We start from the raw sequence: 27,285 nt of genomic DNA, 5'->3' as shown, positions 1-27,285 counted from the left end.
CCCCAGGGCTAGGATGCATGCGCAGGCCACCCGTTTGCAAGGCCACATCTGTCCAGCAGGTGCCAGGCCCAGGCATGCAGCAGGGTCCACCACCTCCAAGCTGACCCGCGGGTGGAGGGGGTCCCCCAGGAAGGAGGCCAGCCGGCCTAGTGGTGGGTCCCTGTGCTCCCTCTGGGTGCTACCACGGTTCTCTGCTTAGACCCTCAGGCCCACACCTGTCACGGGGAGCCACGAGGATCTGTTTGCTTGTGTGTCTCCCGAAAGGGGCTGTGAGGGTCAGGGAACAGGATCGACTCACCTTTGTATCTCCAAAAATCAAATGTCTACAGTAGGCATTTAATAAGTCAACAGTAAATTATTTTTGGAATAAAAAAATTACTTAAATAGGTGAGTCTTATTGTTTCCTTCTGATTGAGGAACTTGTTTTAAAAAAACTGGTTGGTACTGTTATTAATCCTAAACTAGGTTATTTTTCTTGAAAGACAAGTGTGTTGTCTCTAATTGATAAAATTGTTTGTAATGCCCGAAATGGCCAGTCATTAGGATAATCCTGACATCATATTTTGTAGTGAGTCCTCCAATGTCCCTGTCTAAAGCTTAGCCCTAAAAAGCCTTCCTTATGGTTGTGATGAGTCGGGACTTGTATGCAGAACGGAAGGAAGAGATTTCTAAAAGAAAGGAAAAGGAGAGAGGGTGTTTCTCTCTGACTTTGGGAAGACTCCATCTCATTACCTGTATGTCAAAGTATTTTTTTTCCATTTGGGTTCACCTGGGAAGAGGCGATAGTTTGCCACGTCGGGAACTCCACAGCGAGGCCTCTTGATGACGTCCATCGTGGGCCGGTCTAGCTTCCCGGTGACGCGGAGGCCGAAGAAGGCTTGCAGCTCCTTGATCTTCCTGACCAGGGCTCTGCCTCCTGGCGCCCCCATCTCGCCAACCTGGGGCCCTGCCTTCCTGGTGTAATACTTGTCAAGATACGCCTGGAACGGAGAGGCAGGCTGACACGTCTGCGGCGGGTCTCTGGGAGAGACTCACGCTCAGGTTAGAAGAGGGGACAATATTCTCGACAAGCTAAAAATAGCGTGGACCGAGTACTCCCATCTTTGAAAAAAATTAAATATATTCGCCTAGATAAAGCTTCGACAGAGATGCCACGTTATTAACAATGGTTATGTCTGGGTGGTGAGGATTGTAACAGTTCCTTTTTTTACTCACTTGCATTTTATAGTTTTCCTATAAGGACTAGTTATTCTAAGAGGAAAAAATAACGGAAGGAAATTAATGTGAACACTTTCCCCACAGAGCATTTGTCACTGAAATCTTGACCCAATTTGCAAAACCAAGACTAGTCTATTTCCCAGGAAGGCAGTCACTGGTACCAGGTTTTCCTTGTACATGATGCAAGATGGACATGTTTTTAACGCTCGGAGGCCTTCTGCTGCAGCCTCTCATCTTATACAAAGGCAGACGGCCGTCCATTTCCCTGCCGGCTTTCCATCGCTCAGCGAGCAGAGCGTGGGCTTGAACCTGTCTGTCTTCCCAGGGCAGCCTTCCGCGACTGGCCCTTTGTCCCCAGAGGCAAGTAAAATTACCCATAGATTATAAGCTTTATCATGTGCACATTAAGGCTTAAAACCTCTAAATTTATCATTCAAGACACTTTTCCAGGACTTCCTGGGTGGGGTGAGAACCAGAGCTGGCTGCTGGCCCAGGGGTTTCGACTGCCTACCTGATTTCAGGGAAACACAGAGCAGATGCAGATTTATGTGTATGTTCTATTTTACGTAAAATTTTATATTTATATATCATACACAAGGTGCACATATTTGTCTATCACATTAACTATATATTTCTATATAAATTATGTGTATGATTTATTCTATATGTACATATTTATATACAATAGATAATAAAACATTGAGAGCAACCTTAATATCTAAGAATAGGGGATTTGTTGGATATATTATTACACATTCATATGAAGTAGTACTAGACCTCTAAGATCCCATTTTTGAAAAATATTTAATGGCATGGAATAACGCACTCAGTATAATGACAATATAGAGGTGAAGTCTTTATACAGATTAAAATCATAATTTCAAAAATAAATCAAACCCTATATATGTATACATATTATACTCCTGTTTGTTATCTATGCATATTAATATAAGGTTAATGTGCAAATTAACATTGAAAATTGATGTCAACTGATATATTGATAATTAACATATGCATGTAATTTGTATGAACACGAGTAACATCAATAATGGAAAGAAATAGGTCTGTATCAGACTTGTTTACCTCTGGGTTGTAATACCATGGGTGACAACTTATTTTTCGTCCTTTCCTAGATCCCAAAGTTTTCTGCTGTGAACGTGGATTGTAGTTGTTCAGGAAATAATTAAAAGGAGTAAGGCTTTTAATTATTAATTAAACAAACTGGCTTGTTTGGGTAAGGTGCTCCTGGGGGGTCACCCGATCCTCACCGCCCCCCTCCACCCCCACCCCTGCCCTGTTGGCCAGGGAAACTCACTTCCCTGGTGGTGGTTCCTTGCGAGAATCTTAATGGGATGAGGACCCAAGGGGAGGAGAAGGGGGCAGCGTGGAGCCCCAGCCCTGGATCCTCGGTGAGGGGCTCTGGAAATGGCTGGGGCTATGCGGTTTCATTCCCAGCTCTGGGTGGGCCATCGTAAGCAAGCATCTTATGTTTCTGATCTTTTTTGCAGGATGACATTTTCGGAGCCGTTCCTCTTTGCTCAAGCTGATGCGGCGAGGACAGAGCACTTGCTGTAAGTCTGAGTTTCACTCTTTAAGAGACAAGCTCAGTGCAAAGGGCCAGATGTTCCATAGCTGAGACAGTTTGGATTTCAAATATTTTGTTCCCTTGTTAGGTGATGTGTGACGCATGCTGTGTTCTAATTTTGGTTTACAAAATATGGTCCTATGAGAGAAGATGCTCATAATACATTACGTGGAAATAGATTTACAAGTACTCTTACAGGATAAGCCCTGTTTGTAAAGAAAAGTGTGTGCGTATGGATACACACACCGATGTATGCTCGTAAACCTGGACCAGGGTGAGGAAGACAGGGGTCGCCAAAAACTCAGTATTCAAGAATAGCAATACTTAATGCAACATTAAAAAAAATCAAAATTGATGCAAAGAAATCCACGATGAACAAAACATCAATATTTTAAATAAAGTTGGAGTCCAATCCTGCCTCATTCCTGCAACCTAGTCCCAGCCCGGAGTCATAGCAAAGTGTTTTGAAAAATATCGATGAAGGGATGCATAGTGGTTTATCTTAGTGTTGGAACTGAAAAGAATTTTTTGTTACCTATGTTTTATAATTTTTCTACTTGAACATATAAAATTCTGCAATAAAATGTTTTTTTTCTTTAGAATATGTAGAAGATGCCAGACTTGCAGGTCAAAAGGTTTATCCATAAAAGGATGAAAACGGTACCTAGTTCTGTTCAACACAGTTCTAGGCTCAGAGTACATGTTCAGTTAATATTCGGGCTCTTTTTCTTTAGGTAAAATATGCAAGTTTGTTTCTTTGAAGACTTATCAGATGTTCTGAGTACTCAGGGCCCAAGTTATTCTGAGAACTTTCTTGCCAAAGTTATGGACAAGGTTTTACATCTTTCCAGACTCCAGACGTCCAGGGAGGCACTTAGATGTTCCATTTGTGTGAATTCTAACCCTTGGGTGTTGTTGGCTCAACACCTGACGCTGTTGGGTCAAGAGTTTTAGGACCCCCCCAGAATTGTCCTATTTGCTCCCCACTTGCCCGTTGTTCAAATGACAGGATTTTAGGGTTGGCTCTCCGGTGGTTCTCTCTCTGCTTCTCTTTCAGCGTTGGAGAGAGTAAAATAATAGAGACCTCGTGGCCTGGCTCCCCAACTCCAGCTCTTTGTTCAGTGTGCGTTCCTGGCATCCTTCTTGAGAATTAAGAACTTAAAACTCAGGGTCAAGTGTGTTTCAAAACATGGTGAAGTTCAAGATAGGGTTTCTTCCACATTTCCTTCCATTCGGGCTGAGTCGCAGGGAATCGTGAGGACTTGGGACGCTGGGTGAGGAATCCTAGCTTCTAACAAGTTTGGGCAACGCCCTTCATGTCTTGCGTTTTCTGTGCACTCATCTACAACATGAGGCTGGAACTTGTTCTACGGACCACACCAGTGTCAGGATCCAGGGAGGGCCTCAGTGTGAAAATGCTTTTAAGTGTATGGAAGACTTTAAATGTGTGCACCCTTTCACATATTAATTCCTCTTTGGGAAATCTGTGCTGAAAAAATCATCCTTTAGCTCAGGCTGGTGTATGAAGATGTTCACAGCAACACTATTCATATGGAAATAATCCATGGGTCCAGCAAAGGAAGCAATTAATTATAACTCACTTATATTCTGGAATATGTGTAACTCCTTATAGTGATGTGTATGAAAACATAAAAATGAAAATTTTCTTATGAAATAATAATCAGTGATAAAGTTAGGAACCAAACATACTAGTTAAAAAAAAAAATCTCTTCATGCACAGAAAGTAAAATGGTAGTAAAAACACCTGAATTTAACAGTCTGTATTTGGAAGCTTCCAATTTTTAATTATCTTTAATTACAAGTTCATAGTAATGTGATAATGAAAATTTATATTATTTTTAAGGACAATTTAACAAACTGTCAAATGTTGTTTTAAATGTTGTATTGATATTACTGTTTTTTTTTTTTTTTTAAGATTTTATTTATTTGACAGAGAGATAAGCAAGAGCAGGAACACAAGCAGGGGGAGTGGGAGAGGGAGAAGCAGGCTTCCCACGGAGCAGGGAGCCCGATGCGGGGCTTGATCCCAGGACCCCGGGATCATGACCTGAGCCGAAAGCAGATGCTTAATGACTGAGCCACCCAGGAGCCCCGGTATTACTGGCTTTTAAAAGCAAACAAAAATAGAATAAAACTCTGGTTTAAGAGACTAAGCATTTTATTAGTCCATCATTTTCAAAGCCTTTATGCTCATCAGCAAAGCAGAATTTAAAAGACACAAGTAGGCATTAAGTTAAGTCAACTAAAAACCTGCTCATCTTTTTAAGTGTAGACTATTGTGCTCTGACTTGGGGAGGAAGCATATAGCATTTGAAAATTTTGCCTGTCTGGTGTTTCCAGGCGCAAGAAGCAATCCGTTTTCTCTGGAAAGAAGAGGGCCGTGTGGAAGCTAATTATCCTGACCCCGGTTCCCAGGCCTCCCTGGTCCACCGGCCACCTGGCTCTGGGGCCCAGCCAGGCCCACTGCACACGGTCTCCCAGCTCCTGCCACCAGCCGGATGCGGCCCCCAGGCTCCTTCACTCCAGATAGTCAGGTGACCGGCTCTTTGTTACAGTTCAGGTTCACCTCGAATGTCACTTCCACAGAAAAGCCTTCCTGGACCACTCAGGTGACAGTGTCCCCCACTGTCCCCAGTCACTGTCCACTGTCCCCCAGTCCCTATCATCCTGGCTCATTGCCCCCCCAATACCACTTACCACTTTGAAATAATCTCGGGCGCTTGTTGATTAACTACTTGCCTATGTCCTCCCAGCTTATTCCTCCCAGTTTGAAATAGACCCTGGAATTCTGAGCTATGTTATCTTGAATTTAGTTTATCGAACGGTGAGGGCTCAAGTCAGAGGCAGTTCAGGTTAAGAGCTCTGTTCTTGGCATCCGCTACCTTCAAATCCTCCGGAACAGGGATTTGACTTGTTTTGTTCACTGTTTCTCCAGTCTTAGAAGAGACCCTAGCACATAACACACAGGAAGCTGTCCGTAAATAACCGTTGAACGCACGGACTCAGCTGCGTCTTTCGCATCGTGTCATCCGCTGTACTGTAAGGTGGTTGCGTATAGAAGTGCCCCGTATCCGCAGAGGATACGATCCGGAGCTCCCAGCAGGGGCCTGGAACTGCGAATAGTGCTGAACCCTGTTTCTTCCCATACGTCCACACCCACAATGAAGTTAATTATAAATTGGGCACAGGAAGAGGTTAGCAACAGTAACTAATAGTAACCGACGACCATCACAACAATGGTCTGTGATGACAGTCACGGGAATGTGAGCTCTCCCACAGACTCTTACTGAATCATCCCCCTGGTGATGATGTGAGGTGAGGACATGGAGCGAGGTGAAGGACGCGGGCGCGGCGACGGGGCGGGAGGCTACTGATGAACCTTCTGACGGGTCAGACGGCGGGCCATACACCTTCCCGCCAGGAGTGACCGTGGGTAATGAAACCGTGCACGGCAGGTGCGGGGGGGCTGTATTTCTATAAACCGTAAGGTGGGACCTTAGTTCTTTCCAGTCACTAGGACCCACTTTAGTGGTTTGCCTGGATCACACTAGGCTGCTGAAGAGGGCGCCTTTCTCCTGCCCGGCGCTGGCGACTGGGGCTGTTGCCGGAGAAGGGGCTGTTTGCCAAGTTTCCCTGGTCCTTGGACGGGGGTCTTCCTGAGAGTGGGACGTAAGGGAGCTGAGGAGAGCAGACTTCTTTTGGGGCGGAAGTCGTAAGGGATCCCCAGCATCCCAAGGCCACTCATTGTTCCCAAACACTCCTAGCAAGCTATCTTTTCCCGAGACTTTCTGGTCTCATTCCTGCACAGACTGCTCAGGGCTCAGCTACTTCTTGCTGTGAAGGGCCGATAGTATTTTCCCTTCTGTGAATCTCCACCACTGGGGTGCAGAAGCAGACGACACGCGGACGAACATGCCTGGCCGGTTTGGCCCGAGGACTGTCGTTTGGACCAGGACTAGAATCACGGTCTTCGACCCCTCACGTGGGTTCTGGCCTCAGCGTCACCCTCCTTCCGGAGGTCACAGCGACTCCAGTTTCTGAATCAGAGTGGCGTGACGCTAGGTGAGGGAAAATGACATGTCGGGGGAAGGGACCCAAAGCTACATGGTACCAGCGAAACCCAGTTTGAAATAGACCCTGGAATTCTGAGCTACGTTATCTTGAATTTAGTTTATCGAACGGTGAGGGCTCAAGTCAGAGGGAGTTCGGGTTAAGAGCTCTGTTCTTGGCATCCGCTACCTTGTCTATAAGCAGGGCTGATATTATTATGCTCAGTGACTGGTACGGCGGGGGGGCTGACTAATTAGGATGGATGGGTGTGCAAACAATCGGCGTGTGCGTGCACAGGAGCAGCGGGTGGGCGGGAACGCCCCCGGAAGCACGGCCGACAATCACAGATGTGCTCCCGTTCGACGGACAATCGAAACACAGGTCCTGGCCCAAACACATCTCATCCACACACCTCCACTCACGTTGGGAGTTCCGTCGTTAGACACTTTCCCCCGCAAGATTTTAAAGTAATCCCTACACCCAATGTGGGGCTCGAACCCACAACCCTGAGATCAAGGGTCGTGCGCTCTGCCGACGAGCCAGCTGGGCGCCCCTAGAGAGGTTTCTTTAGATGACAGATCGCCACCTTCTCTTAAACGCAAAAACCGCTTGGAAGCAAATAAACATTGAATCACTTTGAGTCACATAATTGTTGCAAAAATTTTAACGTGAATTATTTGTATCCCATCCTTTCCAACCAGTTCCGAGAGATCTTTGAGAAAGAGGAAAATACAGAGAGTGTCCATAAATCAGGTCCTTGGGAACATGCTTTAGAGAGGAAAGGCTCTCACGGGCGGAGCGGGTCGGCGCCCAGGACAAACGGGTCACTTTAGATTTGGATCGAGTCGGCACAGAACACCGGAGCCCTTTTCTAACATGTGAACCCAGGAAATCTCTCCGGTGCCGCCAGGAAGCTTGGCGCTGCGCTGACAGCCTACCTCGCCCGTGCAAACTTACACCTCGGGGGGGACTTTTCTGCCCTTATTTCCCCCTGACATTATTCCTCCAATACTTCGTCTCTTTTGTCTTGCTTGGGTTTTTGCAAGTCACTTCAATTTCTGTATGAAGCGAGCTACCTGGAGACGCGTTCATTTCGTCATGCCTCGTGCACCCCCCGTGTGCACCGACATGGGTCTCAGCCGTGCGGGAGGTAGTCCCTCCTCGGCTCCGGTGCGCTTATGAGCTGTTTTACAACAATAACGCTTTTCCTTGTTTTCTTGTTATACCCTTGTAGGGTTTCCGGGGCAGGAGGAGGAATTGTGTAAAGATTCACAAACCTGTGCGAGGCGGTAGTTGTTCCGTGAGGTCCTGGGGGTGGCTGCAAATAGGGAGGGGGCTGCCGTGGAGAACTTGAGAGCCGTGGTGAGCAGCAGAGCCAGGCCCGAAGCGGGGAGCACCTTCATCTCCTCGGGGCAGCTCGGGGTTATATCAGCCCGGGCGAGGCAGACAATGTGCAATTGCACTTCGACCTCGAGCGGCTTTTATAGCATCAAGCAGGTCTGGGCCTTGGAGCAGGGATGACTCATGTCTCGAAAGGTAATTACACAGCTCGTTTCTCTCCCTGATGACGGGGTAGCACAAGGGTGCACGGGAGTCAGGGAAAAGCTTCATTCCTTGCGATTTACTAAGTCACAAAGGCAGAAAAACACTCAGGCTTAACGAAGTTTGTCAGCTGCTTCCACAAATTGGGGTAAACTTGATTAATTTTAACCCAATTCAATGGAAACGTTTGATGAGTCTCAGTGTGGGGGCCTTTGTCCATTCTGAGGACAGAAGAGGTCAGTGATTAGAGTACAGTTTAATTCCTCCTTGGTAACGGGCCCCCTCCCCCCCAAAGTCCATGGGCCCTGCATCTTCCTCAACACCCTCAGGCATTTCGCAGTAACGGGCACTCTTCCTGCGATGGTTCTGGGCACGCAGGATCCTGGATCATCAGGGAAACATCGCATCAGACTGTGCTGACTTCGGGTGGAAAGTAGCCCCCAGCTGTTAGAAGACCCTCGAGTAAGTTAACGCACGAGATGCAGCTTAGTTAACAGAAACGTTGCACAGACCCACCCGTTCCCTGCGCGCTCTGGGTAACGGGGGTCCTAGCCTTTCTCCTGGCCCTGACTAAGATAGATCTCGATCTAGAGAGAGCGTGGAGAGATGGTTTTTATGGTGGGAAAAGCACTGTGGCATCAGACAAAGTGAGGTTCAGTTTTAAGATACTTCCTAAACTGTGTGACTTTGGGCAGGTTATTTGGCCTCTCTGAGCATCAGTTTTGTGTGTGTACGTGTGTGTGTTTTAATACACAAAAGACAACCATACGGTGTGCAAGCTCCTCAGTGTTGTGGGAGAGGCCTAGCATACGGCGGGCTGTCCGATGGCCACTCGGCATCCGGCAGACACAGATTCCAATCCCCGTTCTGACACCGGAGTCCACAGGTCTTGGAGCAGGTTTCTGGATCTCTTCCAGCTGTGGTGTTTTCATCTGTGAAACGGAGGGAAGGATCTGTTGGATTGTCATAAAGGCGTAGATCGGGTCATAAGAAAGCCCTTCGCGGGTGCTCAGTGGACACCAGCTCCTACAAAATAATGTTTGACTTAGCTTTTTACTTTGGTGCCAGGCCCCTGGCAGGGCTGAACAAATGCCTTTCGAATCATGAGTGGATGACTCGATCAGTGATTCCCAAAGTGTGGTTCCTGGACCCGCAGCATCACTGGGACCTGGGAACGTGTTGGAAATGCCACTTCTCAGGCCCCACCCAGACTTACCGAATGGGGCCCAGCAGTCTGTGTTTTCACAAGCCCTCTGGGTAGTCCTGATGCACACTAAAGTTGGAAAGCACTGGATTAGTTGAGCAAACAGCATTGTGGGGGCTGGGACGAAATGAAAAAATGTATAAAAAGTGCCAAGAATATTCTAGGCACAGAAAGCATATTCATTACTACCCTGGCCTTCTAGAGCGGTGATTTTTAGTGGGGACGTATTGCGTATCTGACTGTCATTTGTGAAGTTTGTTGCAAATAATTTATTACTAATACTTGTTAGCCATGAAAATGTGTAAATGACTTGGCTTCTCACTTAGACTAGATTCAAGGTTACTCCCATAGTCATCTCTCTCCCTCTCTCTCCCTCCCCCTCTCCCTCTCTCCCCCCCTTCCTTCCCCCCTCCCCCCCCCGTTGCGTTCTGATACACTTTCCTGAGTGGGAGAGAGAACCCGTGTGTTGGGGTCCAGTGAGCAACCCCAGGTCCTCAATGAGGATCTGTCACACGTGTGAACATCCTGTCTTGCGCTCTGAGACTCTGCTGTAGAACAGAAGGAAAATCAGAGATCAACGAGACTCATCCAACTCACTAAATTGTAAGAGCCTCAAAGACCGAGTGATACAAAAGTCACCATCAAGTTTGTTTTATAAATGGACGAATGTACAGCATATACTCCTGGTCACTTTTGGTCTGAGGACAGGAAAAGATTTCAAAATTTGCACTGACATGCTCTCCCATTCTCCGCAGCTCTGCCCCACACCTCCATGCTGCTGCAGGGATTAAAGAACAAGGACAGAGGCCTGGAAACCCTTCCACTTGGCCATTTTCTTGGCTTGATCCCCCCCCAGATGATTGCTCCAAGTCCTTGCGATGGTCCTGAGCCAAAGGCAGCCAGGGAGTGGAAGACAGTAAGGAACTCGGGCTCAACAAAAGATATTCTCACCCACAGAACTTGGAGAATCGCTAAATTCCATTTTTGGAAGCAGATTGAGATAAACAACTGTCTAGGGGGGTGATCTAGGTATTTCTAGAAGGTTTCAGTAACCGTTCTTCTAATGCACGAATGCAATCAATCCCAGCATTCGCACCATGACTCCTCAATCGTAACGTGCAAAAACTGAAGAGGATTAGCAATTTATCTTCTCATGAGTCATTTACACATTAGTGTGAATAAGTTTCACTGAAAGGCCAGTGTTAGGTGACATCCTTGACCTTTCAAAACAGAAAGACAAACTCAGGCTGGTAATTTCCCACTGTTTCCTTTTCCTGCTTCTCTTCTTTACAGGGGAGCAAAGTCTGCTTTCTTTCTGTCATTCTTGTATTAAACCTAAGCTTAAAACCAAATCGTTCCAACCTACAGAGATCCTTTCAAAGCCAGTCCGTGACTAAAAGGACATGAAATGAGAGACCGTATCACAGAGGACTGGGGAGCATGTAGTATAGCAGAAAAAATAATCCGCAGGAGGGATTACTGGGACAGGAGGTCGGTAGCCTCGCGGCAGAGGATCCTGCAGACCTCCCAGAAGTTTCCATGCGCCACTAAGACAAAGGGAGAAGGGTTTTAAATGACGGAATCTAGCGCTCCACAAAAAACTGCTTCTTGCCAGGTCCCGGCAGAATTCAGTCCCACGTTTGGGTTCTGAGATGGCGCTGAGACATGAGCAACGGGCTGAGGATAACTGTCGAATAAGTAACTGATCCCCTACTTGTCTTACTTCAGGGAGAGGCGCAGACTTTGTATTTAGACAGACCTAGAATCAAACACTGACCCGGCCACTTTCTAGATGTGTTAGCTGTCTGTGTTTTGAGCTGTGAAATCCAGTTTTGGCTAATTTAAGAGAATTTTTTTTTTTTTTTTTTAAGATTTTATCTATTTGAGAAAGAGAGCACGAGCAGAAGGAGAGGCAGAGGGAGAGGGAGCAGCAGGCCCCCCGCGGAGCAGGGAGCCCGATGCGGGGCTTGATCCCAGGACCCCGAGATCATGACCTGAGCAGAAGGCAGACGCTTAACGACTGAGCCACCCAGGCGCCCCTTTTTGGAAAAAAAGAATATCAGGTAGCTCAGAGAATTAGAGCACCAGGCTGGGAGAACCAGCAGGACCAAGGGTGGTAGAAACCAAAGCCAGGAGCGATGTGTTTCTGGGACCCTGACCTCTTATCACCAGACAGTTTTCCCACTGAGTGGTTGAGGCCACTGCGGCCAGGCTCCTGGTTCTCACGGTCTCGGTCTCGTTCCCTCGGCGCTCGGAGTGTGCAGTGGGAGGGTCTGTGGTTGGGTCTGGGCCATACGCCTTCACCCTCTGTCCAGAGGCAAGAAGCAGGAGGACCTCCGTAACTTGGCGTCCATACGAAGAGGCAGGACACGTTCATGGAGACCACCAAAAATACATACAATGGGAGTATCTCCCAGAGAGGAAGTCTGTGCTGGGCGGCTGAAGAACACATCAAATCCAAACCCGGAAAATATCCCCCCCAATCTGGGAAGCCTCCTGAGCTGCCTCTTGCTTTGTCACGTGGAGAATAAAAACCTCAGAAGCATGTTGAGAAGATTAAAATGGCTAATGGATGCTTAGTGCTCAGTCGGGTCACAAATGGGAAACTCCAGAATTACTTTTGGCCATGAATTGCAAAAATGTCCCAGAAATATTGGGATGGGTTAATAAAAAATGAATATAAGACATTTTTTTACTTCTAAGATACGATTGTTCATTGAATTGAGCGTTGATTCAGAGAACAGTTGGGGTAAAAGGTAAAGCATTATGCCGTTAAATGCATGCGCTGACGACTACAGGTCATGTGTCTGTTGTCTGTCCTTTACCACTAGAAGGTAATTTCCATGAGGATCGGGGCTCTGTTCCGTCCACTGCATTATCCCAAGTACTTAGAACAGAGTCTGGTACAAAACAGGTATGCCCCCAACAGCTGTTGCATAGATGAATGCCTGAATGAGTGATTGGATGATAAAAGCAAGGAATAAGAAAACAAGACTGTCCTCAGAGAGATACATTTCAAATCAGCCCATATAAGGAATTAAACAGAGGTGTGTAGCATCCCCCTAAGGTGTCAGAACTCTTATTGAAGCCCATATTATATGCCAGACATTGAACCAGCCGCCAACAACTCTAAGATATCTCATTTTTCAACTAAAGTGATGTCTGCAGGATTTTAACCCAGACCTGCTGGAGCTCAAAGCCTGTGCCCTTGGCAGTTATGGGGAGCAGACAGTGTGTGGGGGCACAGGGGACCTCGGTGGCTGGCTGGCAGACCGCTGGGCTCCCTAGAGCTCCTGTTGAGAGTCTTGCCCTGCAGAACGTGGCCAAGCAGATGGCCCAGCTCCCTGGTGATGCTCTTTCTCATTGCAAACAATCCAATTGTTATTCTGGTTTTTATATTTCAATCTCTAATAATCTAGCTTTCCTAAGGGATTAAATTTCTGGATTTCCAAGCAGTTCAGTCCCAACCTGCAAGAATGCCCCACAGTGGGGCCGGCTTCTTGCAATTAGCCACCAGCTAGCCTCAGCCCCCACCCAGGCTCCATCCTTCCTTCAGACTCCTCCAGTAAATACACCCACTCTGAACGCCGGACTTCTAAAAATTGTTCATTTATTTAACTTGTAACTCACGTAATATTTTATAGTTATATTAGGACTTTTTGAAGCTTAGAAATTTTTGTTAAGATTAGAGAAAAATTTTATTGCAGCAGTAGATAAGGGGGAGGGGGAGGGGCGGGAAGAAAACAGACCTATCTATACCGTAGATGAGTTTGGTTAGAGAGATGGACACAAATAATCTTTTGATCTAGCCATCGCTAGCATTAAAATGAGCTATTAAAGAAGTTTGTGGAGTTGCTCCCAGAAGTCTTTGACTACAGGATAGAGACGCTTGAGAAGGTGTTATGTTGGGTTCTGCCTGTCGGCTTGGGTTCAGGGTGTATGTGGACAAGTTAGATTACATAAATATAAATAAAAGCATATATAAAATATATATTCACTATATTCAATATACAGTCAATACATTTTTTTAATAAATTCAGTCAAGTTCATTCATTCATATCCATTTATTTCATTTAATTCATACTCAATCTGTTGACCATCAGTTACGTTTTAGTTTTTGAGGCGGTTTTTATATGCTAGAAGCTCAGATCTGCTGTGATAAGATTGAGGACCTGGAGTAAGATCTTAGATTAAATGTGGACTCTTTGTGACAAAAACATGCCTTCACACTGCAAGTGGGTAGAATCTTTCTAAAAGGCAATTATGCCATACATATCAAGAGCCATAAAAGGGGTTATACTATTTGGGTCCTACTCCATCCCTAAGAGTTTTCACTAAGAAAGTCACTAAAAGAATAGAAACAGAAATGCTTATTTTATGTCTAACCATAGAGCAAAAACTTGGAAGCCACCTAAATGCCTGAAAATAGGGAAGTGGTTATAGAAGTTATAGCAACTCAATATAACATAATTTAGTCATTAGAAATAAAATAGCAATGTATAAAATATTAAAAGAATTTTAACCAAAAGAGCAAGCTACAGAATTGGACAAATTTGGTGCTATGTTTGCTAAAGAAAAGCACAAACATGTAGGCAGAAAAGTTGGAAGGAAACCAACAGAGCTGAAAATAGTGGTGTTAAGGCGGTAAGAGTTTATACTTAACCATTCTTGTGAATTTTCCTTTAATGCCACCCCACATTTTTAAAAACAGTAAGTGGAATTTTGAACGACTCTATTGACCGGCCTTGAAGTTTAGTTTGCATTTGAGGAAACAGAAGACCCATACGATCGACTCCGTGGCGTGCTTTGCTTATTCATTTGTCTGTCTGTCCTTCGTCCGTACACTCAGTCGGAAACGCCTGCGTTTATGCTCTATGCTGGTACCAGGCTCAGGGCTGGAGGCACAAGAGGTAAACGGAAACCTGTTCCTGCCTGCCAGGGTCTTAGAGGCTGCAGGGAGAGACTCGGGGGTAAGCTCAAAGTATCCTACAGTGTAATTAGTGGAATAATAGGGGTGTTGAAAGGTTCAAATGAGAGCAGAAGAGGGAAAGTGTTTGTGCCTGGGCTGTTGAGAATGGGAGAGGGCAAACGAGGGGTCAGGGTGGGCTTTCCACAGGATGGGGTTTCGTCCCTCCTACAGACCCCCAGCGGGGTGGGTCAGGGGAGCAGGAAGGACGGTGAGGGTGAGCGGGGAGGGAGGAGGTCCACGCTGAGGGCATCACGGGATGAGGAGATGTCAAGGAGCACCTACCCCAGGAAATCGAAGGTATTTTCATGCACAGGTGATTTTGGGGCAGCAGCAGGAAATGGGGCAGAAAAGGTGGGCAGAGACCTATCTGTTGGAGGACACCTCCCACCCCCAGTCCTGATGAGAACGGAAGGCACAGGCCGGGGTCTGACCCACGCTGAAGATCGGAGGGGCAGGACGGAGATGAGCTCCAGGGCTCAGAGCTGGACTGCGGTGGGCAAGGCACGGACAGCAGATGGTGAGAAAAGAGGCTCCCACCGAGCCTGCAGCGGCCACGGGGGCGGCCACGGCTTCTGAGGGCTTGCGGAGTTTACTCACAGGGCCGGGAGGGGGGGCACTGGGCAACAGCACTGGGGGGCTAAGGCGTCTGGACGTTAGCAGTGGTGACAGGAAACCGCTGGAGGGCTTCCCCTCCCAGGACGGCAGGCCTGGGTCTGCACTGACAGGGGACGGGGGCGAATGGGGGTGCAGGTGAGGGGTCACCGAGGAGGGGTGTGGGAGGCCCGGCCAGGGGGCCGGCGGCACGTGTACCTTAGATCAGGACCCGTGAAAGACAAGCGCTCCGCGCAGTTAGCATTTGGTTTGTTGGCGTAAATTCCAGGCTGCGATGTCACGATCAGCGACGTGAGCGTTTGAGGTTGAGCGGGAGACGAGCCTCCAGCAGCCTGCGGACAGGCCGGGTGTCAGGAGTCCGTCAGAGCACGTGCCACCTGCCCAGCGCGCTGGCGACACAGCTCCCCCGTCGGAGGCGTTTCGCGTCCCTGCAGGGCCTGGCTGCCCGCTGCCTTCCGACCCCCGGTCCTCCCTCTAGACTTCTGGCTCCATGTAAACACCCAACCATTCGGAAGGACCCCCACGACCTCCCCCGCTTTGATTTTCATTTACATAGGTCCGAAAACGTTTGCCGAGCGTCCCCCGGGCGTGTGCAGGGGAAAGAAGTGGGAGCAGAGATTCGAATGCGCTGAAAGCTCGAGTCCCATCAGCATTTAGGGGGAGGGATGTTCCGGGCAGAGGGAGCCGTGGTTGGGATAGAGCCCGGTGCGCCTGGGGAAGAGCCAGGAGTGGGGCGGAAGCTGGAGCAGAGTGGGCTCTGCTGGCCCTGGAGTCCTGTGCTGGACTCTCCACGGGATGGGACACCCTGCAGGGCTTCCGAACAGATGCCACAGGATCTAACATGCCTGACGGGGTGGAGCTCTGGCTCCAGGTGGGAGCAGGGACACCTCGTCGGAAATGTGATGTAACGTTGAACGTATGCGGAACAAGTCATCTTAAATTGGGAAAATTAAATAATGAATTTCTCTATTTTCTGAATTTATAAGTATCTCAAAAGTCGTCTCAATCTGCATGGTGGAAACAAGAAAATGATGAGCACGTTGGTATAGAGAGACCTACCGTCCCCATGCTCGTTGCTGTGGCCTCGCCCAGCATTTCAGCCGTGTTAGACGTATCAGACCACGTTCCTGGGCTCCTTCTGAGTCTCCCTAATCGGATTCCTTTTCCTTATGCACCCTTGAAACATTAGTTCTCATGTTAGGGTGCATCTTTAATCATCTCATCTGAGTGTTCGCTCCCACATATTCTCAGCTTCTATGCGTTGTCTCCGGGTCACCTCATCCCAGGAAATAGGCTCCCATTTTCCCAGCCACCTTGAACCGGTGCAGGAAAGGGCCCATCGGAGACCCCAGTGAAATAATGAGACCGTTTTCCAGGATTACTGAATTCGGGATTAGAGACTGAGCTCTTTCTGGGAATGGAGATGGGAGGTTCTGGGGTCACTTGCGGCCACGTCCCCCACAGGGTGGAAATGCCAGGTGGTGTAGGAGAGAATGAAGCAGAGGAGTGCACCCATGCACGTGTGTGTGTGTGCATGTGTGTGTGTGCGAGAGAGACTGAAACCTACAGGGCTGGGGTGTGGCCTGGGAGACGGGTCACGGCTGGCTCATCAGCACCCAGGACGTGATGGTACATACGTATTTATCATATCACTCATGCCAACACCTACCCAGATCAGGAATTTACCCTGGATTCTGCTGGAAACACCTCTGTGTTTCCTTGTTTTTTTCACTTTTGAAAATTCCTTACTTACATTTTTCCTATCTTTTTTCATTTTGAGATCATCTCAGGCTTACAGAAAAGTGGCAAGAACGGTACAAAGAATTCAGCTGCACATTTCCCCCAGATTCTCCAAATGTACGCATATTATATACCCTCAGCCCAAGTGTCAACATCAGGAAACCAGCTCTAATACAAAACTGCCCTGTAATCCGGTGGTTGTCATAGTGCTTTCCCGGGGGCGGGGGTCCTCAAGAGCCTTTCAGGGAGCCCGCGGGTCCATCTCCACTTAATGTTAAACATTACCTCCTTGATTTCCGGCCTGTCACGAGAGAAAAGTGTAGGAAAGGCTACAACAGATGACATGCACAAGCAGATCTGAGAAACCCGTTTCCCTCTAGAAAGCCAGACGTTGAAGAGATCCTCGAAAATGTCACACATGGCCAGTCTTCTATTGTTTTTTTAGAAAATACTTATTTTTCATAAAAACATGTTACGTTAATATGTCATGCTGCATTATTATTTTTAAATTAATTATTAAATCCGGGGCACCTGGGTGGCTCAGTCGTTAAGCGTCTGCCTTCGGCTCAGGTCGTGATCTCAGGGTCCTGCTCAGCAGGAAGCCTGCTTCTCCCTCTCCCACTCCCCCTGCTTGTGTTCCCTCTCTCTCTGTGTCTCTCTCTGTCAAATAAATAAATAAAATCTTTAAAAAAAAATTAATTATTAAGTCCTTTTCCAGCTTTCATTTCTAATATGCTTGATGTTTTGATGTGAGCCACATGAGCAAGGGCTCTTTGGGGTCCTCAGTATTTTTTGGCAAAGTAAACGAGGTTGTGGGACCAGAAGTTGGAGCACCACGATCTCCCAGTTGCCCCCGAGGTCCCCTGCTGTCCGTTCCTGGCGGGGCCCATCCAGGACGGTGCGCTGCCTGTGGTCCCCAGGTCCCCTATTCCCCTCGAGCCCAGGAGCCCTTGCTCGGTCTGTCTCTCGTGGCCTCGGGACTGGGAGAAGTGCTGGCTGGTGGTTTTACAGGCTGTCCCTCGACGCGGGGTTTTTTGCTGCTTGCTCCTACACCTGGAGCCAGAGTAAGTGGGACCAGGTGACAGGACCATAGCAGCAACAACACGTCCTTCAGCCTGCAGGCGGATGAGCAGAGCCCTTCCTTCTGCTCCGGAAGCTGTCCGTGCATTGGAGCACAGTTCATCTGAAAAGAGCAGGGCAAGGACGACAAAGGGAGCTGGGTCCTATGGTGGCAGAGGGAGGCCAGAGTGGGACTCAGCGAAACTCACACTGTGGCCTGAATTTAAAATCAATTTGAGAATAATGGCTTAACTCGATTCCGGCCCTCTCGCTTTATTGCTCCTCGGGGCCCATTATGATGCTTAATCCTTCTGCCCCAAGAATAGACAAAATTAGATATTGAAATTCTGCAAATGCCGTCGTTTGAAAATCTCCAGGGAGAGGATTCTAGAGAATTGAGTCACTGAATATGAAGATTTGTACTTTAGATAAGGAAAGTGGTGGACAGAGTGCAAAGTGCCTAGCAGTGATTGCAAAGAAGTGGGATCAAGTAAAGCCTCGCGGCCCCACACCACACCGCTGTAGGGACTCACAAGCACAAATCTCCCCGTCCAGTGTCCACAGCAATTACAGATGCTGCATTCATCCAGCTCCTCCAATAATTTTATGTCAATCTCTAGGACATCAGAGCCACAGATCTGTCCATTCTGTGACCCCAAAGTTCTGTCAGTGAGCGGTTTCTCAAGACCCAAAGCATGGTTAAATAAAATCTCATTTTTGTTTTAGAAGCCCTTTCCCTAATAATTTGGGACAGATTCAAAGGAAACAATTCCCTAGTTCCAATGCACTTACAATTAACCAGATTCTAAATGGGGGCAACATTCCATTTGGGGGAAGGAATTGTTGTTCTGTTTGAGACACAGGTGATGTTTTTGTAAGAAAACAGTAGTCCCGGCAAGCTCTTTTTAGGGCACCTACTTTTTGGACATGTCGGTTTCTGCATAGTGATGGGAAGTTTCAGTTAACTTAGTTATGATTTCTCGGACTATTTAGATGTGTACAAGGTAAGGAGGCACCGTGGCTGTGTGGTCTTGGGCACGTGAGCCTTCCTTTTTAAAGATTTTATTTGAGAGAGCGAGAACAAGAGAGCGAGCGAGCACAAGTGGGGTGAAGGGCAGAGGGAGAAGCAGACTTCCCGCCGAGCAGGGAGCCCGATGTGGGACTCGATCCCGGGACTCCAGGATCCTGACGCACGCTGAAGGCAGATGCCCAACTGACTGAGCCACCCAGGCGCCCAAGTTAGCCTTCCTAAGCTTTAGTTTCTTCATTATGAAGTGAAGATATGGAGAAGTTGTAGGAATTGAATGAGATGGTGTGTGTAGATGGCTTGGCACCGTGCCTGGAACCTAGAAAGTACTGGGTGCTGTTCGCTGTTATGATATAGCATTACATATATTATATATTACATATCACATACCATTATGTATTATGTTCATATACAACCTACAATTATAATTTAATCATAATTACTATAATCGTAAGATATAATTTATCTGCAAAACCCTCCCAATTTCACTCCCTTTTGACTTGGATCCCTTCAGATGTGCTTAGAGCTGCTAACACATGTGTACAGTGTAATGAGTGGTTATAAGAATATTCTGTTTTTCTTCTCTTTTTCCTTCCCGATCTTTTAAACGTATCCTAAATTTATCTTTCCTTCCTCCACCCACCCACTGCACAGTTAAGAAGCATTCTCTTTGAGGACACGGGGCTCTTTTTTTCTTTTCCCTTGGTCATCTCTACCGTCCCCGGAGCACTGCTTACGAGGTTTCTGCCAGCAAAGGATCAAAGAAGTGCTGATGGAAGTTGACAAACGTCCCAGTTGCTCATGAACTTGACAAAGGGCCGCTGGCTTGACGCCAGCGATGTGGTGGAAAACAGGAGCCCCAGCAAACTGGTCCGAGAGACAGTCATACAAAAGGGCAATCCTAAAACAGGACTCAAGGGCAGATATGGGCGGTGATGATTGTGGGGTTATTGCAGAGGTCAGGGAGGCCCTGCTAGGTGTGTTGGGATGGGCAGCAGTGAACCAGCTGGAGGAGAGGACAGTGTGAGGTGGTCCGGTTTGTGCAAGAACGTGGCAAGCCGGAGTTCCCGAGGCCGAAAGGGCGAGCAGCATGGCAGGATGCAGGCAGATGGGCCGGCGGGCTGATCTCGGGCAGTCTTGTGCACCCCACCCAGCGCTTGAACTTTATCTTGGAGGTGAGGGATAAACACTGAGGGGTTTTGACCCGGCCAACGCTTTCAACTTTGACTGCTTTACTTTTCCTGTTTGTATGTACCTTCTTCTTTTGTTTCTAGTATCAAGAATAGAATGTCGGCTCTGGTTGAAATTGGAGCCCACGGGAGGGGAAGGAAGCGGCTGTGTGCGCTCATCGCCTCCCACCTCCAGGTCTGAGTGTAGAGCGCTCCTGGTCCTGACTCCAGCGCCGCTCTGCACGCCCACGCACCAGCCTGCGGAAGGGGCAGATCGCCTCTTGGGGCTTCTTTCTCTTCCCTTGATGTTCATCTTCACCTGATTTCATCCGAATGAAACGGTGCTGGTGGCAGTGAGCGGAGCCTCCTCACGGGGCTCTTTCTGGGGTATTTTGTGTCTTCTAACCCCATTTGACCTCTTTAATAGTGAGGCCACACTTTGGCTTCCCCTGCAAAATAAACCTGACTACCAGGCAGGTAGCCTTGATGGAGTGATGCTCCAACTCTGGGTTCAGAGTCGTCTTCTTCCTCTCGGGAGGCGTCATTGTCTACCGTCATAGTTTTGTTGCTTCTCTCCACAAGCCTGGGACTATAGTCGTCATGTTCTGATGAGAAGGACGACAGGATATAACAGCACCCAGAAGACAAGGCTTACGATTTGCAGCGGACGTATTTTTTTCCACGTCTTAAATAAATGTTTCCTATAACGCAGCATTTCCACATAACTCTTTCAGTATGTACGTCCTTTAATTTGGGTTATTTATTGTATTTCTGTCCCCCAACTAGACTGAGTTCACTAAAAGCAGAAACCATATTTCACTCACCTTTGACTTCTCATCCCCATAAGATCGATAAACCGCAGAGAGCGGTTTAGCAAATATTCGTTCTGTCCAATTATAGCAACAGCGAGAACATTGCCTGGGAACCAGAATCATGTTCTCAATTCAGAAATATTTACTTCCCCCCCCGCCCCCAAGAGAACCCAGGGTCTTTTTTAAAATGCTGATTCGCAGTCTGAAGCAGCTTAGGTGAAAAATACAAGAAGCAGCAGAAGAGATGAAGCAGCACTTTTGGATGTTGTAATTAAACCTAGCGCTTGTTTTTATTACAGCTCTTCAGGTGTAATCATGCTCTCGAGTCCACGCAATGTCATAGAATCACAGGACTGAGAAGGTCTCAAAAGGGCGCTATGGAAATGGGAGTTTAAACTTCTGCAAACAATTGCTGACCCTATAGTTTTCTTTTAAAATATCCAGGAAAGGAAGGACACATAGAGGTCCAGTTTTGTTTTTTTTAATAATATTTTTTCTTTTTTAAAGACTGAAGTGTAACTAACGTGCAATGTTATATCAGTTTCAGGTGCACGACATAGTGATTTGACAATCCTGTGAGCTGCTCAGTGCTCACCACAACGAGTGCGGTCACCGTCTGTCACCAAACAACATTGTTACAATATTATTGACTATATGCCCTGTGCTGTCTGGGATTAAGAGGTACAAATTTCCAGGTATGAAGTCATGAATAAATAAGATTTTATTTGTCTTTTTTGGTTAGGGTTTAACCATCTGATACTTCCATTCTCCTTGGTTCTTCCTTTTCTTGCTGCTTCTGGGGGCGCTCGGAAACCCTTTCTTTTTTTGAAGGGAACTTGAAATCTCCCACTTCTCTACAATACAGAACAACTTCACCATCAGTCCTTGTTTCTTGAGCATGTGCCTACAGGATGGGGGCCATTCTCGGCTTTGGCTGATTCCAGGACAAAAGCAGCGCATTCCCTAACAGGAATTTGGGGGACTGAGATTTTTCTTCATCTCATTACTTTTTCATGTACTCCTCTAAATAGATGAATGTGTTCCTTCACTCTTTCAACATACTGCTTCCTTTCCAGAAATAGGACACAACCCTGTTTCCTCTTTCTTTGGTCCCCTGCTCAGGTCAACACCCATCATCTGGATGTAGACCCAGAGCTGATGACAGGGTACTAAAAAAGGCCAGACCACTCCAGATTGTAACGTTCATGGGTGGTTAGAAGTGCTGGTGACTCAGTTCCTGGGACCTGCCAAATACCACCATTTGCAACACAAACTCTGCTTTATCATTATTGTTTTTAAGTCTTCGTTGTTTCCCACCAGATTTCTAGGTTTTCCTGCTTACTCATTTTGTCCTATTCTCAGACTTAGTAGAGGGGGGCTGTTCCTTTCTCTCTACTCTTCAAGGCCAAAGGATTCTGAAGGTCAACAGTGTGTGTGCTGGTTGTCCGACTGATTTTCTTTGGTCACATCAAGGTATATGGATTGTACCAACTCTCAGATTTGTTTGTGGACTTCCTGGCCTGTGGTCTTGAGAACGACTTTTGATAAATGTGATGGTACAAGTACCAGTCACAGTGCTAAGGGAGTGGAATGGGAGGGGAAACTTTAGTGGTGGGAGTCAGGAGGACTTCCTGGAGAAGGGGGCTATCTGGTGCCCTAAATCTTGCCAAGGAGAAGGCCAGGTAAAAAGGACAGGATTGTAGAGGGAGGCGGTTCCAGGAAAACAGAATAGCAGGTGCAAAGGCCTGAAGGTGGGAGAGAACATGGCCATGTTCAGGCAAACTCGCCGAAGTTCAGCCTGGCTTACTCATCAGACACAAGGCTGGGTAGGTGAGGGATGAAGATGAAGCAGGGTACACACTTTTGTCATGCTGGGCCTTGCAAGTCATGTTAAGAAGGTGAGAGTGATGGAGAACTACCTAAAGGTCTTAGGTTAGGAAATGGCATGATTAATTGTAATGTTAGAGGACTTACTGTGGTCTTGATGTGAAAAACTAGAGGCAGTGGGACTCCAGTAGCTGGATGTAGCAATAAGCCCCTGGAGAAGTTGGCGGCCTGAACTGAGGAGGAAAAAAATTAGGTGAATTTGAAAAATGTAAATTACGTAAAATGGACAAATGGGACATTGTACGCTTCCACCCCCATCATATTTGTAATTAAAATTATGCAACAAGACCTGACCCCAACCAGTGGAATTAGGGACTATAGCCAGCTCTTGGGGAAGCCACAGCGAGCAGTAGGAATTCCGCGGTTTCTTTGATTGACAGTTTGCTTCTAATAGGCCTAGAAGTAGAGTGACCAGCTTTCTGGGGCAGGAGATCCCTGCTTTGCATGTATTGTGGGATTGGACGAGCATCCTGTAGGAGATAAGTGCCGGCCCAGATAATTCCCGGTCTCAGCACTGATCAGAACACACCTGAACCCCTGTGACTAGTTCTAGAGTCCACATTTTAAAATGATAAGTGGAACCTCCACAGGGAGGAATCGAAAAGTAAGAGGCACTCAAAACACATCATACAAAGAGGTCAAGAAAGTTAATTTATTAAGAAGAGAAGATGCAGAGGGTGACACATAATAGTCCTCTTTAGATACCTGCAGCGTTCTTAAATGTGAACTGTGTGGCTTCAGAAGGCTGACCTGGGGGTCAATGGAGGGACAAAAGTTCCCAGGGGATAGAGAATAGCTCACCCTGAGCTCTAAGTCTGGGCCTGGCTACGATATGGAGGCAGTGTGCGCCCTGCCAATGTGGATATTCAGCAGATCAGGCTAGGACCTCAAGAGTCTCTTGGCTCGTGACTGCATCATTCCACTCCGTCTCCATGGTCACACTGACTTCTCCTCTCTGTGTCACATGGTTCTCTGCCTCTCATAAGGATAATTGCGAGTGGATTTAGTGTTTGCACTAATACAGGATAAGGTCTCAAAAATCCTTAATTTAGTTGTATCCACAAAGACTCTTCTTCTAAGTAAGATAACATTTGTAGGCTTCTGGGATTAGCACGTGGAGCTATCTCTGGGAACCATTCTTCAGCCTATTGCAAGCTTCAGGGTCATTTGCAGAAGTAAGGAATCACCAGTATTTTCTTTTATTATGTATCCTAGACAGCTGAACTCATGGTCTTCTTTCCCTTCTCCTCCTTCACCACTTTTTATTTGTTATGGTTATCTTTACAAAGTTATCTACAGATTAAAGGATATTGAATGGAAAATGGGATCACAACATAACCAGAGGAGAATGGACATCACTCAGAGATCCTGACCTTGAAATGAAAGCAACAAATAATAGTAATACTTTGTGTTGACTATTTTTTTTTTTTAATGTTAGGACAAAGGGTGAGCATGTTTTCAGTTGGATCAGGGATGGGGAGTTCCATTATCTTATAAGAGCATTTGCTGTAGAAGTGTAGTATAGAAGGGTGGATATTGGTGTAGAGCAGATAAAGGAGTGGACTTCTTTGGACTTTTTCACCTTTTGTGATTGCCTGGTATCTGAATTATTATCGTATGTTTAGGAGATTCCCTACTTATGAGGCCAGATTAGCCTCCAGTGTTGAAACTGAAAATGCCAAGCATTTGCTTGCAACTAGGGCATGGTCAGTTTCTCCACACTATGACAGGAGGACTCCGGTGCTGCCCATCCACTCTGGGGCACCTGGAAGTTGTGGCTGCAGCTGCTTCCAGCTACCAGGGGTAGATTGGAAGAGATTCTAGTGACAGCATCAGCATCCAGTGGGGGTGTCCTTGGCAGCGCAAACTGTGGTGACTATGTCCAGTTATGGGGATGCAGCACCTTTATGGAACAAGTTCTATGGGATTTTTGGGTTTCTTGGCTATTGTAGCCTTCAAGTCATGTATTCCATAATCTACCCCACATGTTTTAACTACATCCCCTTTCAGTTCAATTAGCCAGAGTTTGCCTCTTATGCTTGCGACTAAATATCCTGATTCAAACAAATTGGTTAATTTTATTAAAAATACAGTAAAATGAAGGATATTGTCCAGAAAATAGGATAAAAATATGAAGAGGGAAAAAATGTAAAGGGAAAAAATAAGAAAATTGGAGATCAAACAAGAACGAGCATCTAACCAAAAAGAATTCCAGAAAGAGAAAAGTGAGAAAACAGGAAGAAATTATCAGAGAAATAATAAAGGAAAATTTCTCTTTTGAAGGCAGAGAGTTTCTAGACTAAAAGGGTCCACCAGTTACCCAGATACAACAAATGGAAAAAGGCCCACATCAAGACATACTACTTTGAGATTTAGAAAAACAGATAAAGAGAAAAAACAGATTACAATCAAAGGATTGGAATTCAAATGGCTAGATTACTGGACTCTAGAAGATGGTGGAGAAAGGTCTTCAAAATTCTAAGGGAAAATTACTTTAGGTTTTTATACCCGACCAATCTATCAAGATACACACCAAGAAGTCAAAAAATCAATTTTCTGTGTATCCTGTCTCAGGAAGTTATTGGAGAATATGGTTCAGTGAATTGATAGAGTAAAGAGAAAGAAAGACATGGTATTTGGGATTCAGAGGAGAGAATACAGAAGAGAAATGAAGGGGAGTTTTAGGATAAATAGCTGAGCATCAAGGCTAGCGACCTACTGGGTCAGGATGGACAGCTTCATCCTCAGGGAGGAAAAACAGAGCTAAATTAAATGGTTGGATAGTATTTGAGTTGCATAATTATCAATAGGCATGCACTGAATCAGTTGGAGCATTTGAAAAACCTTAGAATGAGTACATAGAAAACTAAGCAATGAAAAATAAAGCAATAACTAACTTAGGAAAAAAAACTTTAGGAACAAAAGTTGTAGGTCAATGGAAACTTACAGCAAACTATTTTGACTTGGAAGTAGACAATATTTACATAATCAAAACTCTAAACTGTTGATTTAATAAAAAGCTGTGATAGGAGTAGAGAGGGAGTGTAAAGAAGGGATGGAGATTACACACTTGGAGAAACTGAAAAGGTTGGGATATCGTGGGTTTCTCATGCAGCATATACACCTTACGAGTCTGATGTTTATGATTGCTGTTGTCTGTTCATGAACTTCTGCAAAATTAAGTGAAGCCACTACAGATCAGGAGCCGGGGGGCAGGCAGGGCACCATTCCGTAAGTGCTGGGCGGGTTTGAGGTCTAACATGCTCCCTCAGATGATCGGGGCCTACAGTGCCAGCATGAAGGCTGTAATCCTTCTCCCTTCTGTACTGTTGGAAGACAGAACCGATTCCTCACAACACTCTTTCTGAGTCTGGACATGGCTTCAGGACTTTTTTCATAATGCAGCACTCCAGACAGCAGCTCCTCATTGAACGGAGTTGTTCCTGCAGGTGAAATCTGTTTGCCTTCCTTGGTCAGTGAAGACCTTATTAAATGTAATCCTCAGTTCTCCACATCAGCATTCCAGTAAGGTCTGGCTTCTCCCCACTCTCAGATAACGGTATAGATTACAACATACTGTCACACATATTGTTTTATTTACTAGCATAACAGCCCTCTGAGCTGTCATGTATTATTTATTACATTCCAGGCATTTTAAAATAGAATAACTTCAGTTCCTCTAGGGGAGCATTGTTATGCCCATTTTACCGATAGGAAAACAGGCTTAGAGACGTGGCTTGCAGAAGCTTACCAGTCGGTGAATAGCAAAACCAGGAGTAGAGGGGAGCTTGGACTTCTTGCAGAGCAAGTTCTCAGTTTCGTTCCAACACTGTTGCTACTTCCAGGTTTCCAGTCATTAAATTCCAGTCCTTGAGCCACATGTCTGGTGGAATGCTGTTGTTCAGTAGGACTTCTGCCTTCCCCATGGTTCTACCCTCTCTCTCTCTCGCTCTCTCGTGTGTGTGTGTAACCCTCACTTCTTTCAGGCCCTTGAAACCCTACGAGATCTTCTATTTGGCCAACCACAGAATTTAATAGTCTTGCAAGCACAATTATTTTTCTTAGGAGACCCAGTTGTCTTAGAAAGATCTGTACATATATGACTGGAAAGTAAATTCCCAACACCACTCTGCACCTGTGCGGCCTTGCAGACAGCTGCTGAGGGGCTAACTAAAGGGTGCGCAGGTGTTTAACCCTACATTAACAAAGTATCTGGGGCAATAAACGTGCAGACGTCCTTTCTTCAATGTTCTGGACTCGGTCTTTGCCATATATCTAAAGCATTTGTATCCTTACTGGAAAGGTAGGTTTTAAAAATGGAAACATGGTTATTATATCTAATTTTCTGTCTCTCTCACCCCTAGGACTTCCCGTCAGACTGAGATTTCCA

General features: G+C 46.4%; 1 protein-coding gene and 1 long non-coding RNA gene across 2 annotated transcripts in view; one reads left to right on the top strand and one right to left on the bottom strand.

The window, feature by feature from the left end:
- Positions 1 to 8,277, bottom strand: part of MMP20 (matrix metallopeptidase 20) — a 47,150-nt gene extending 38,873 nt beyond the window's left edge. The window contains exons 1-2 of the mRNA XM_036068516.2: positions 8,152 to 8,277; positions 733 to 980 (exon numbers count right to left, since the gene is read on the bottom strand). Coding sequence (XP_035924409.2) covers positions 733 to 980; positions 8,152 to 8,277 — 374 coding nt within the window. The remainder of the gene's footprint in view (positions 1 to 732; positions 981 to 8,151) is intronic.
- LOC118520458 (uncharacterized) lies at positions 864 to 27,285 on the top strand. The gene is made up of 5 exons (XR_004909685.2): positions 864 to 1,041; positions 2,352 to 2,410; positions 2,727 to 2,789; positions 21,550 to 21,703; positions 27,260 to 27,285. It is a non-coding gene; the product is annotated as an uncharacterized LOC118520458 (long non-coding RNA).

This window comes from Halichoerus grypus, chromosome 11 (assembly GCF_964656455.1).
Source record: "Halichoerus grypus chromosome 11, mHalGry1.hap1.1, whole genome shotgun sequence".
NCBI lineage: Eukaryota > Metazoa > Chordata > Mammalia > Carnivora > Phocidae > Halichoerus > Halichoerus grypus.
Note: the sequence above shows the minus strand (reverse complement) of the source record. Positions and strands in the feature narration are given on the sequence as shown.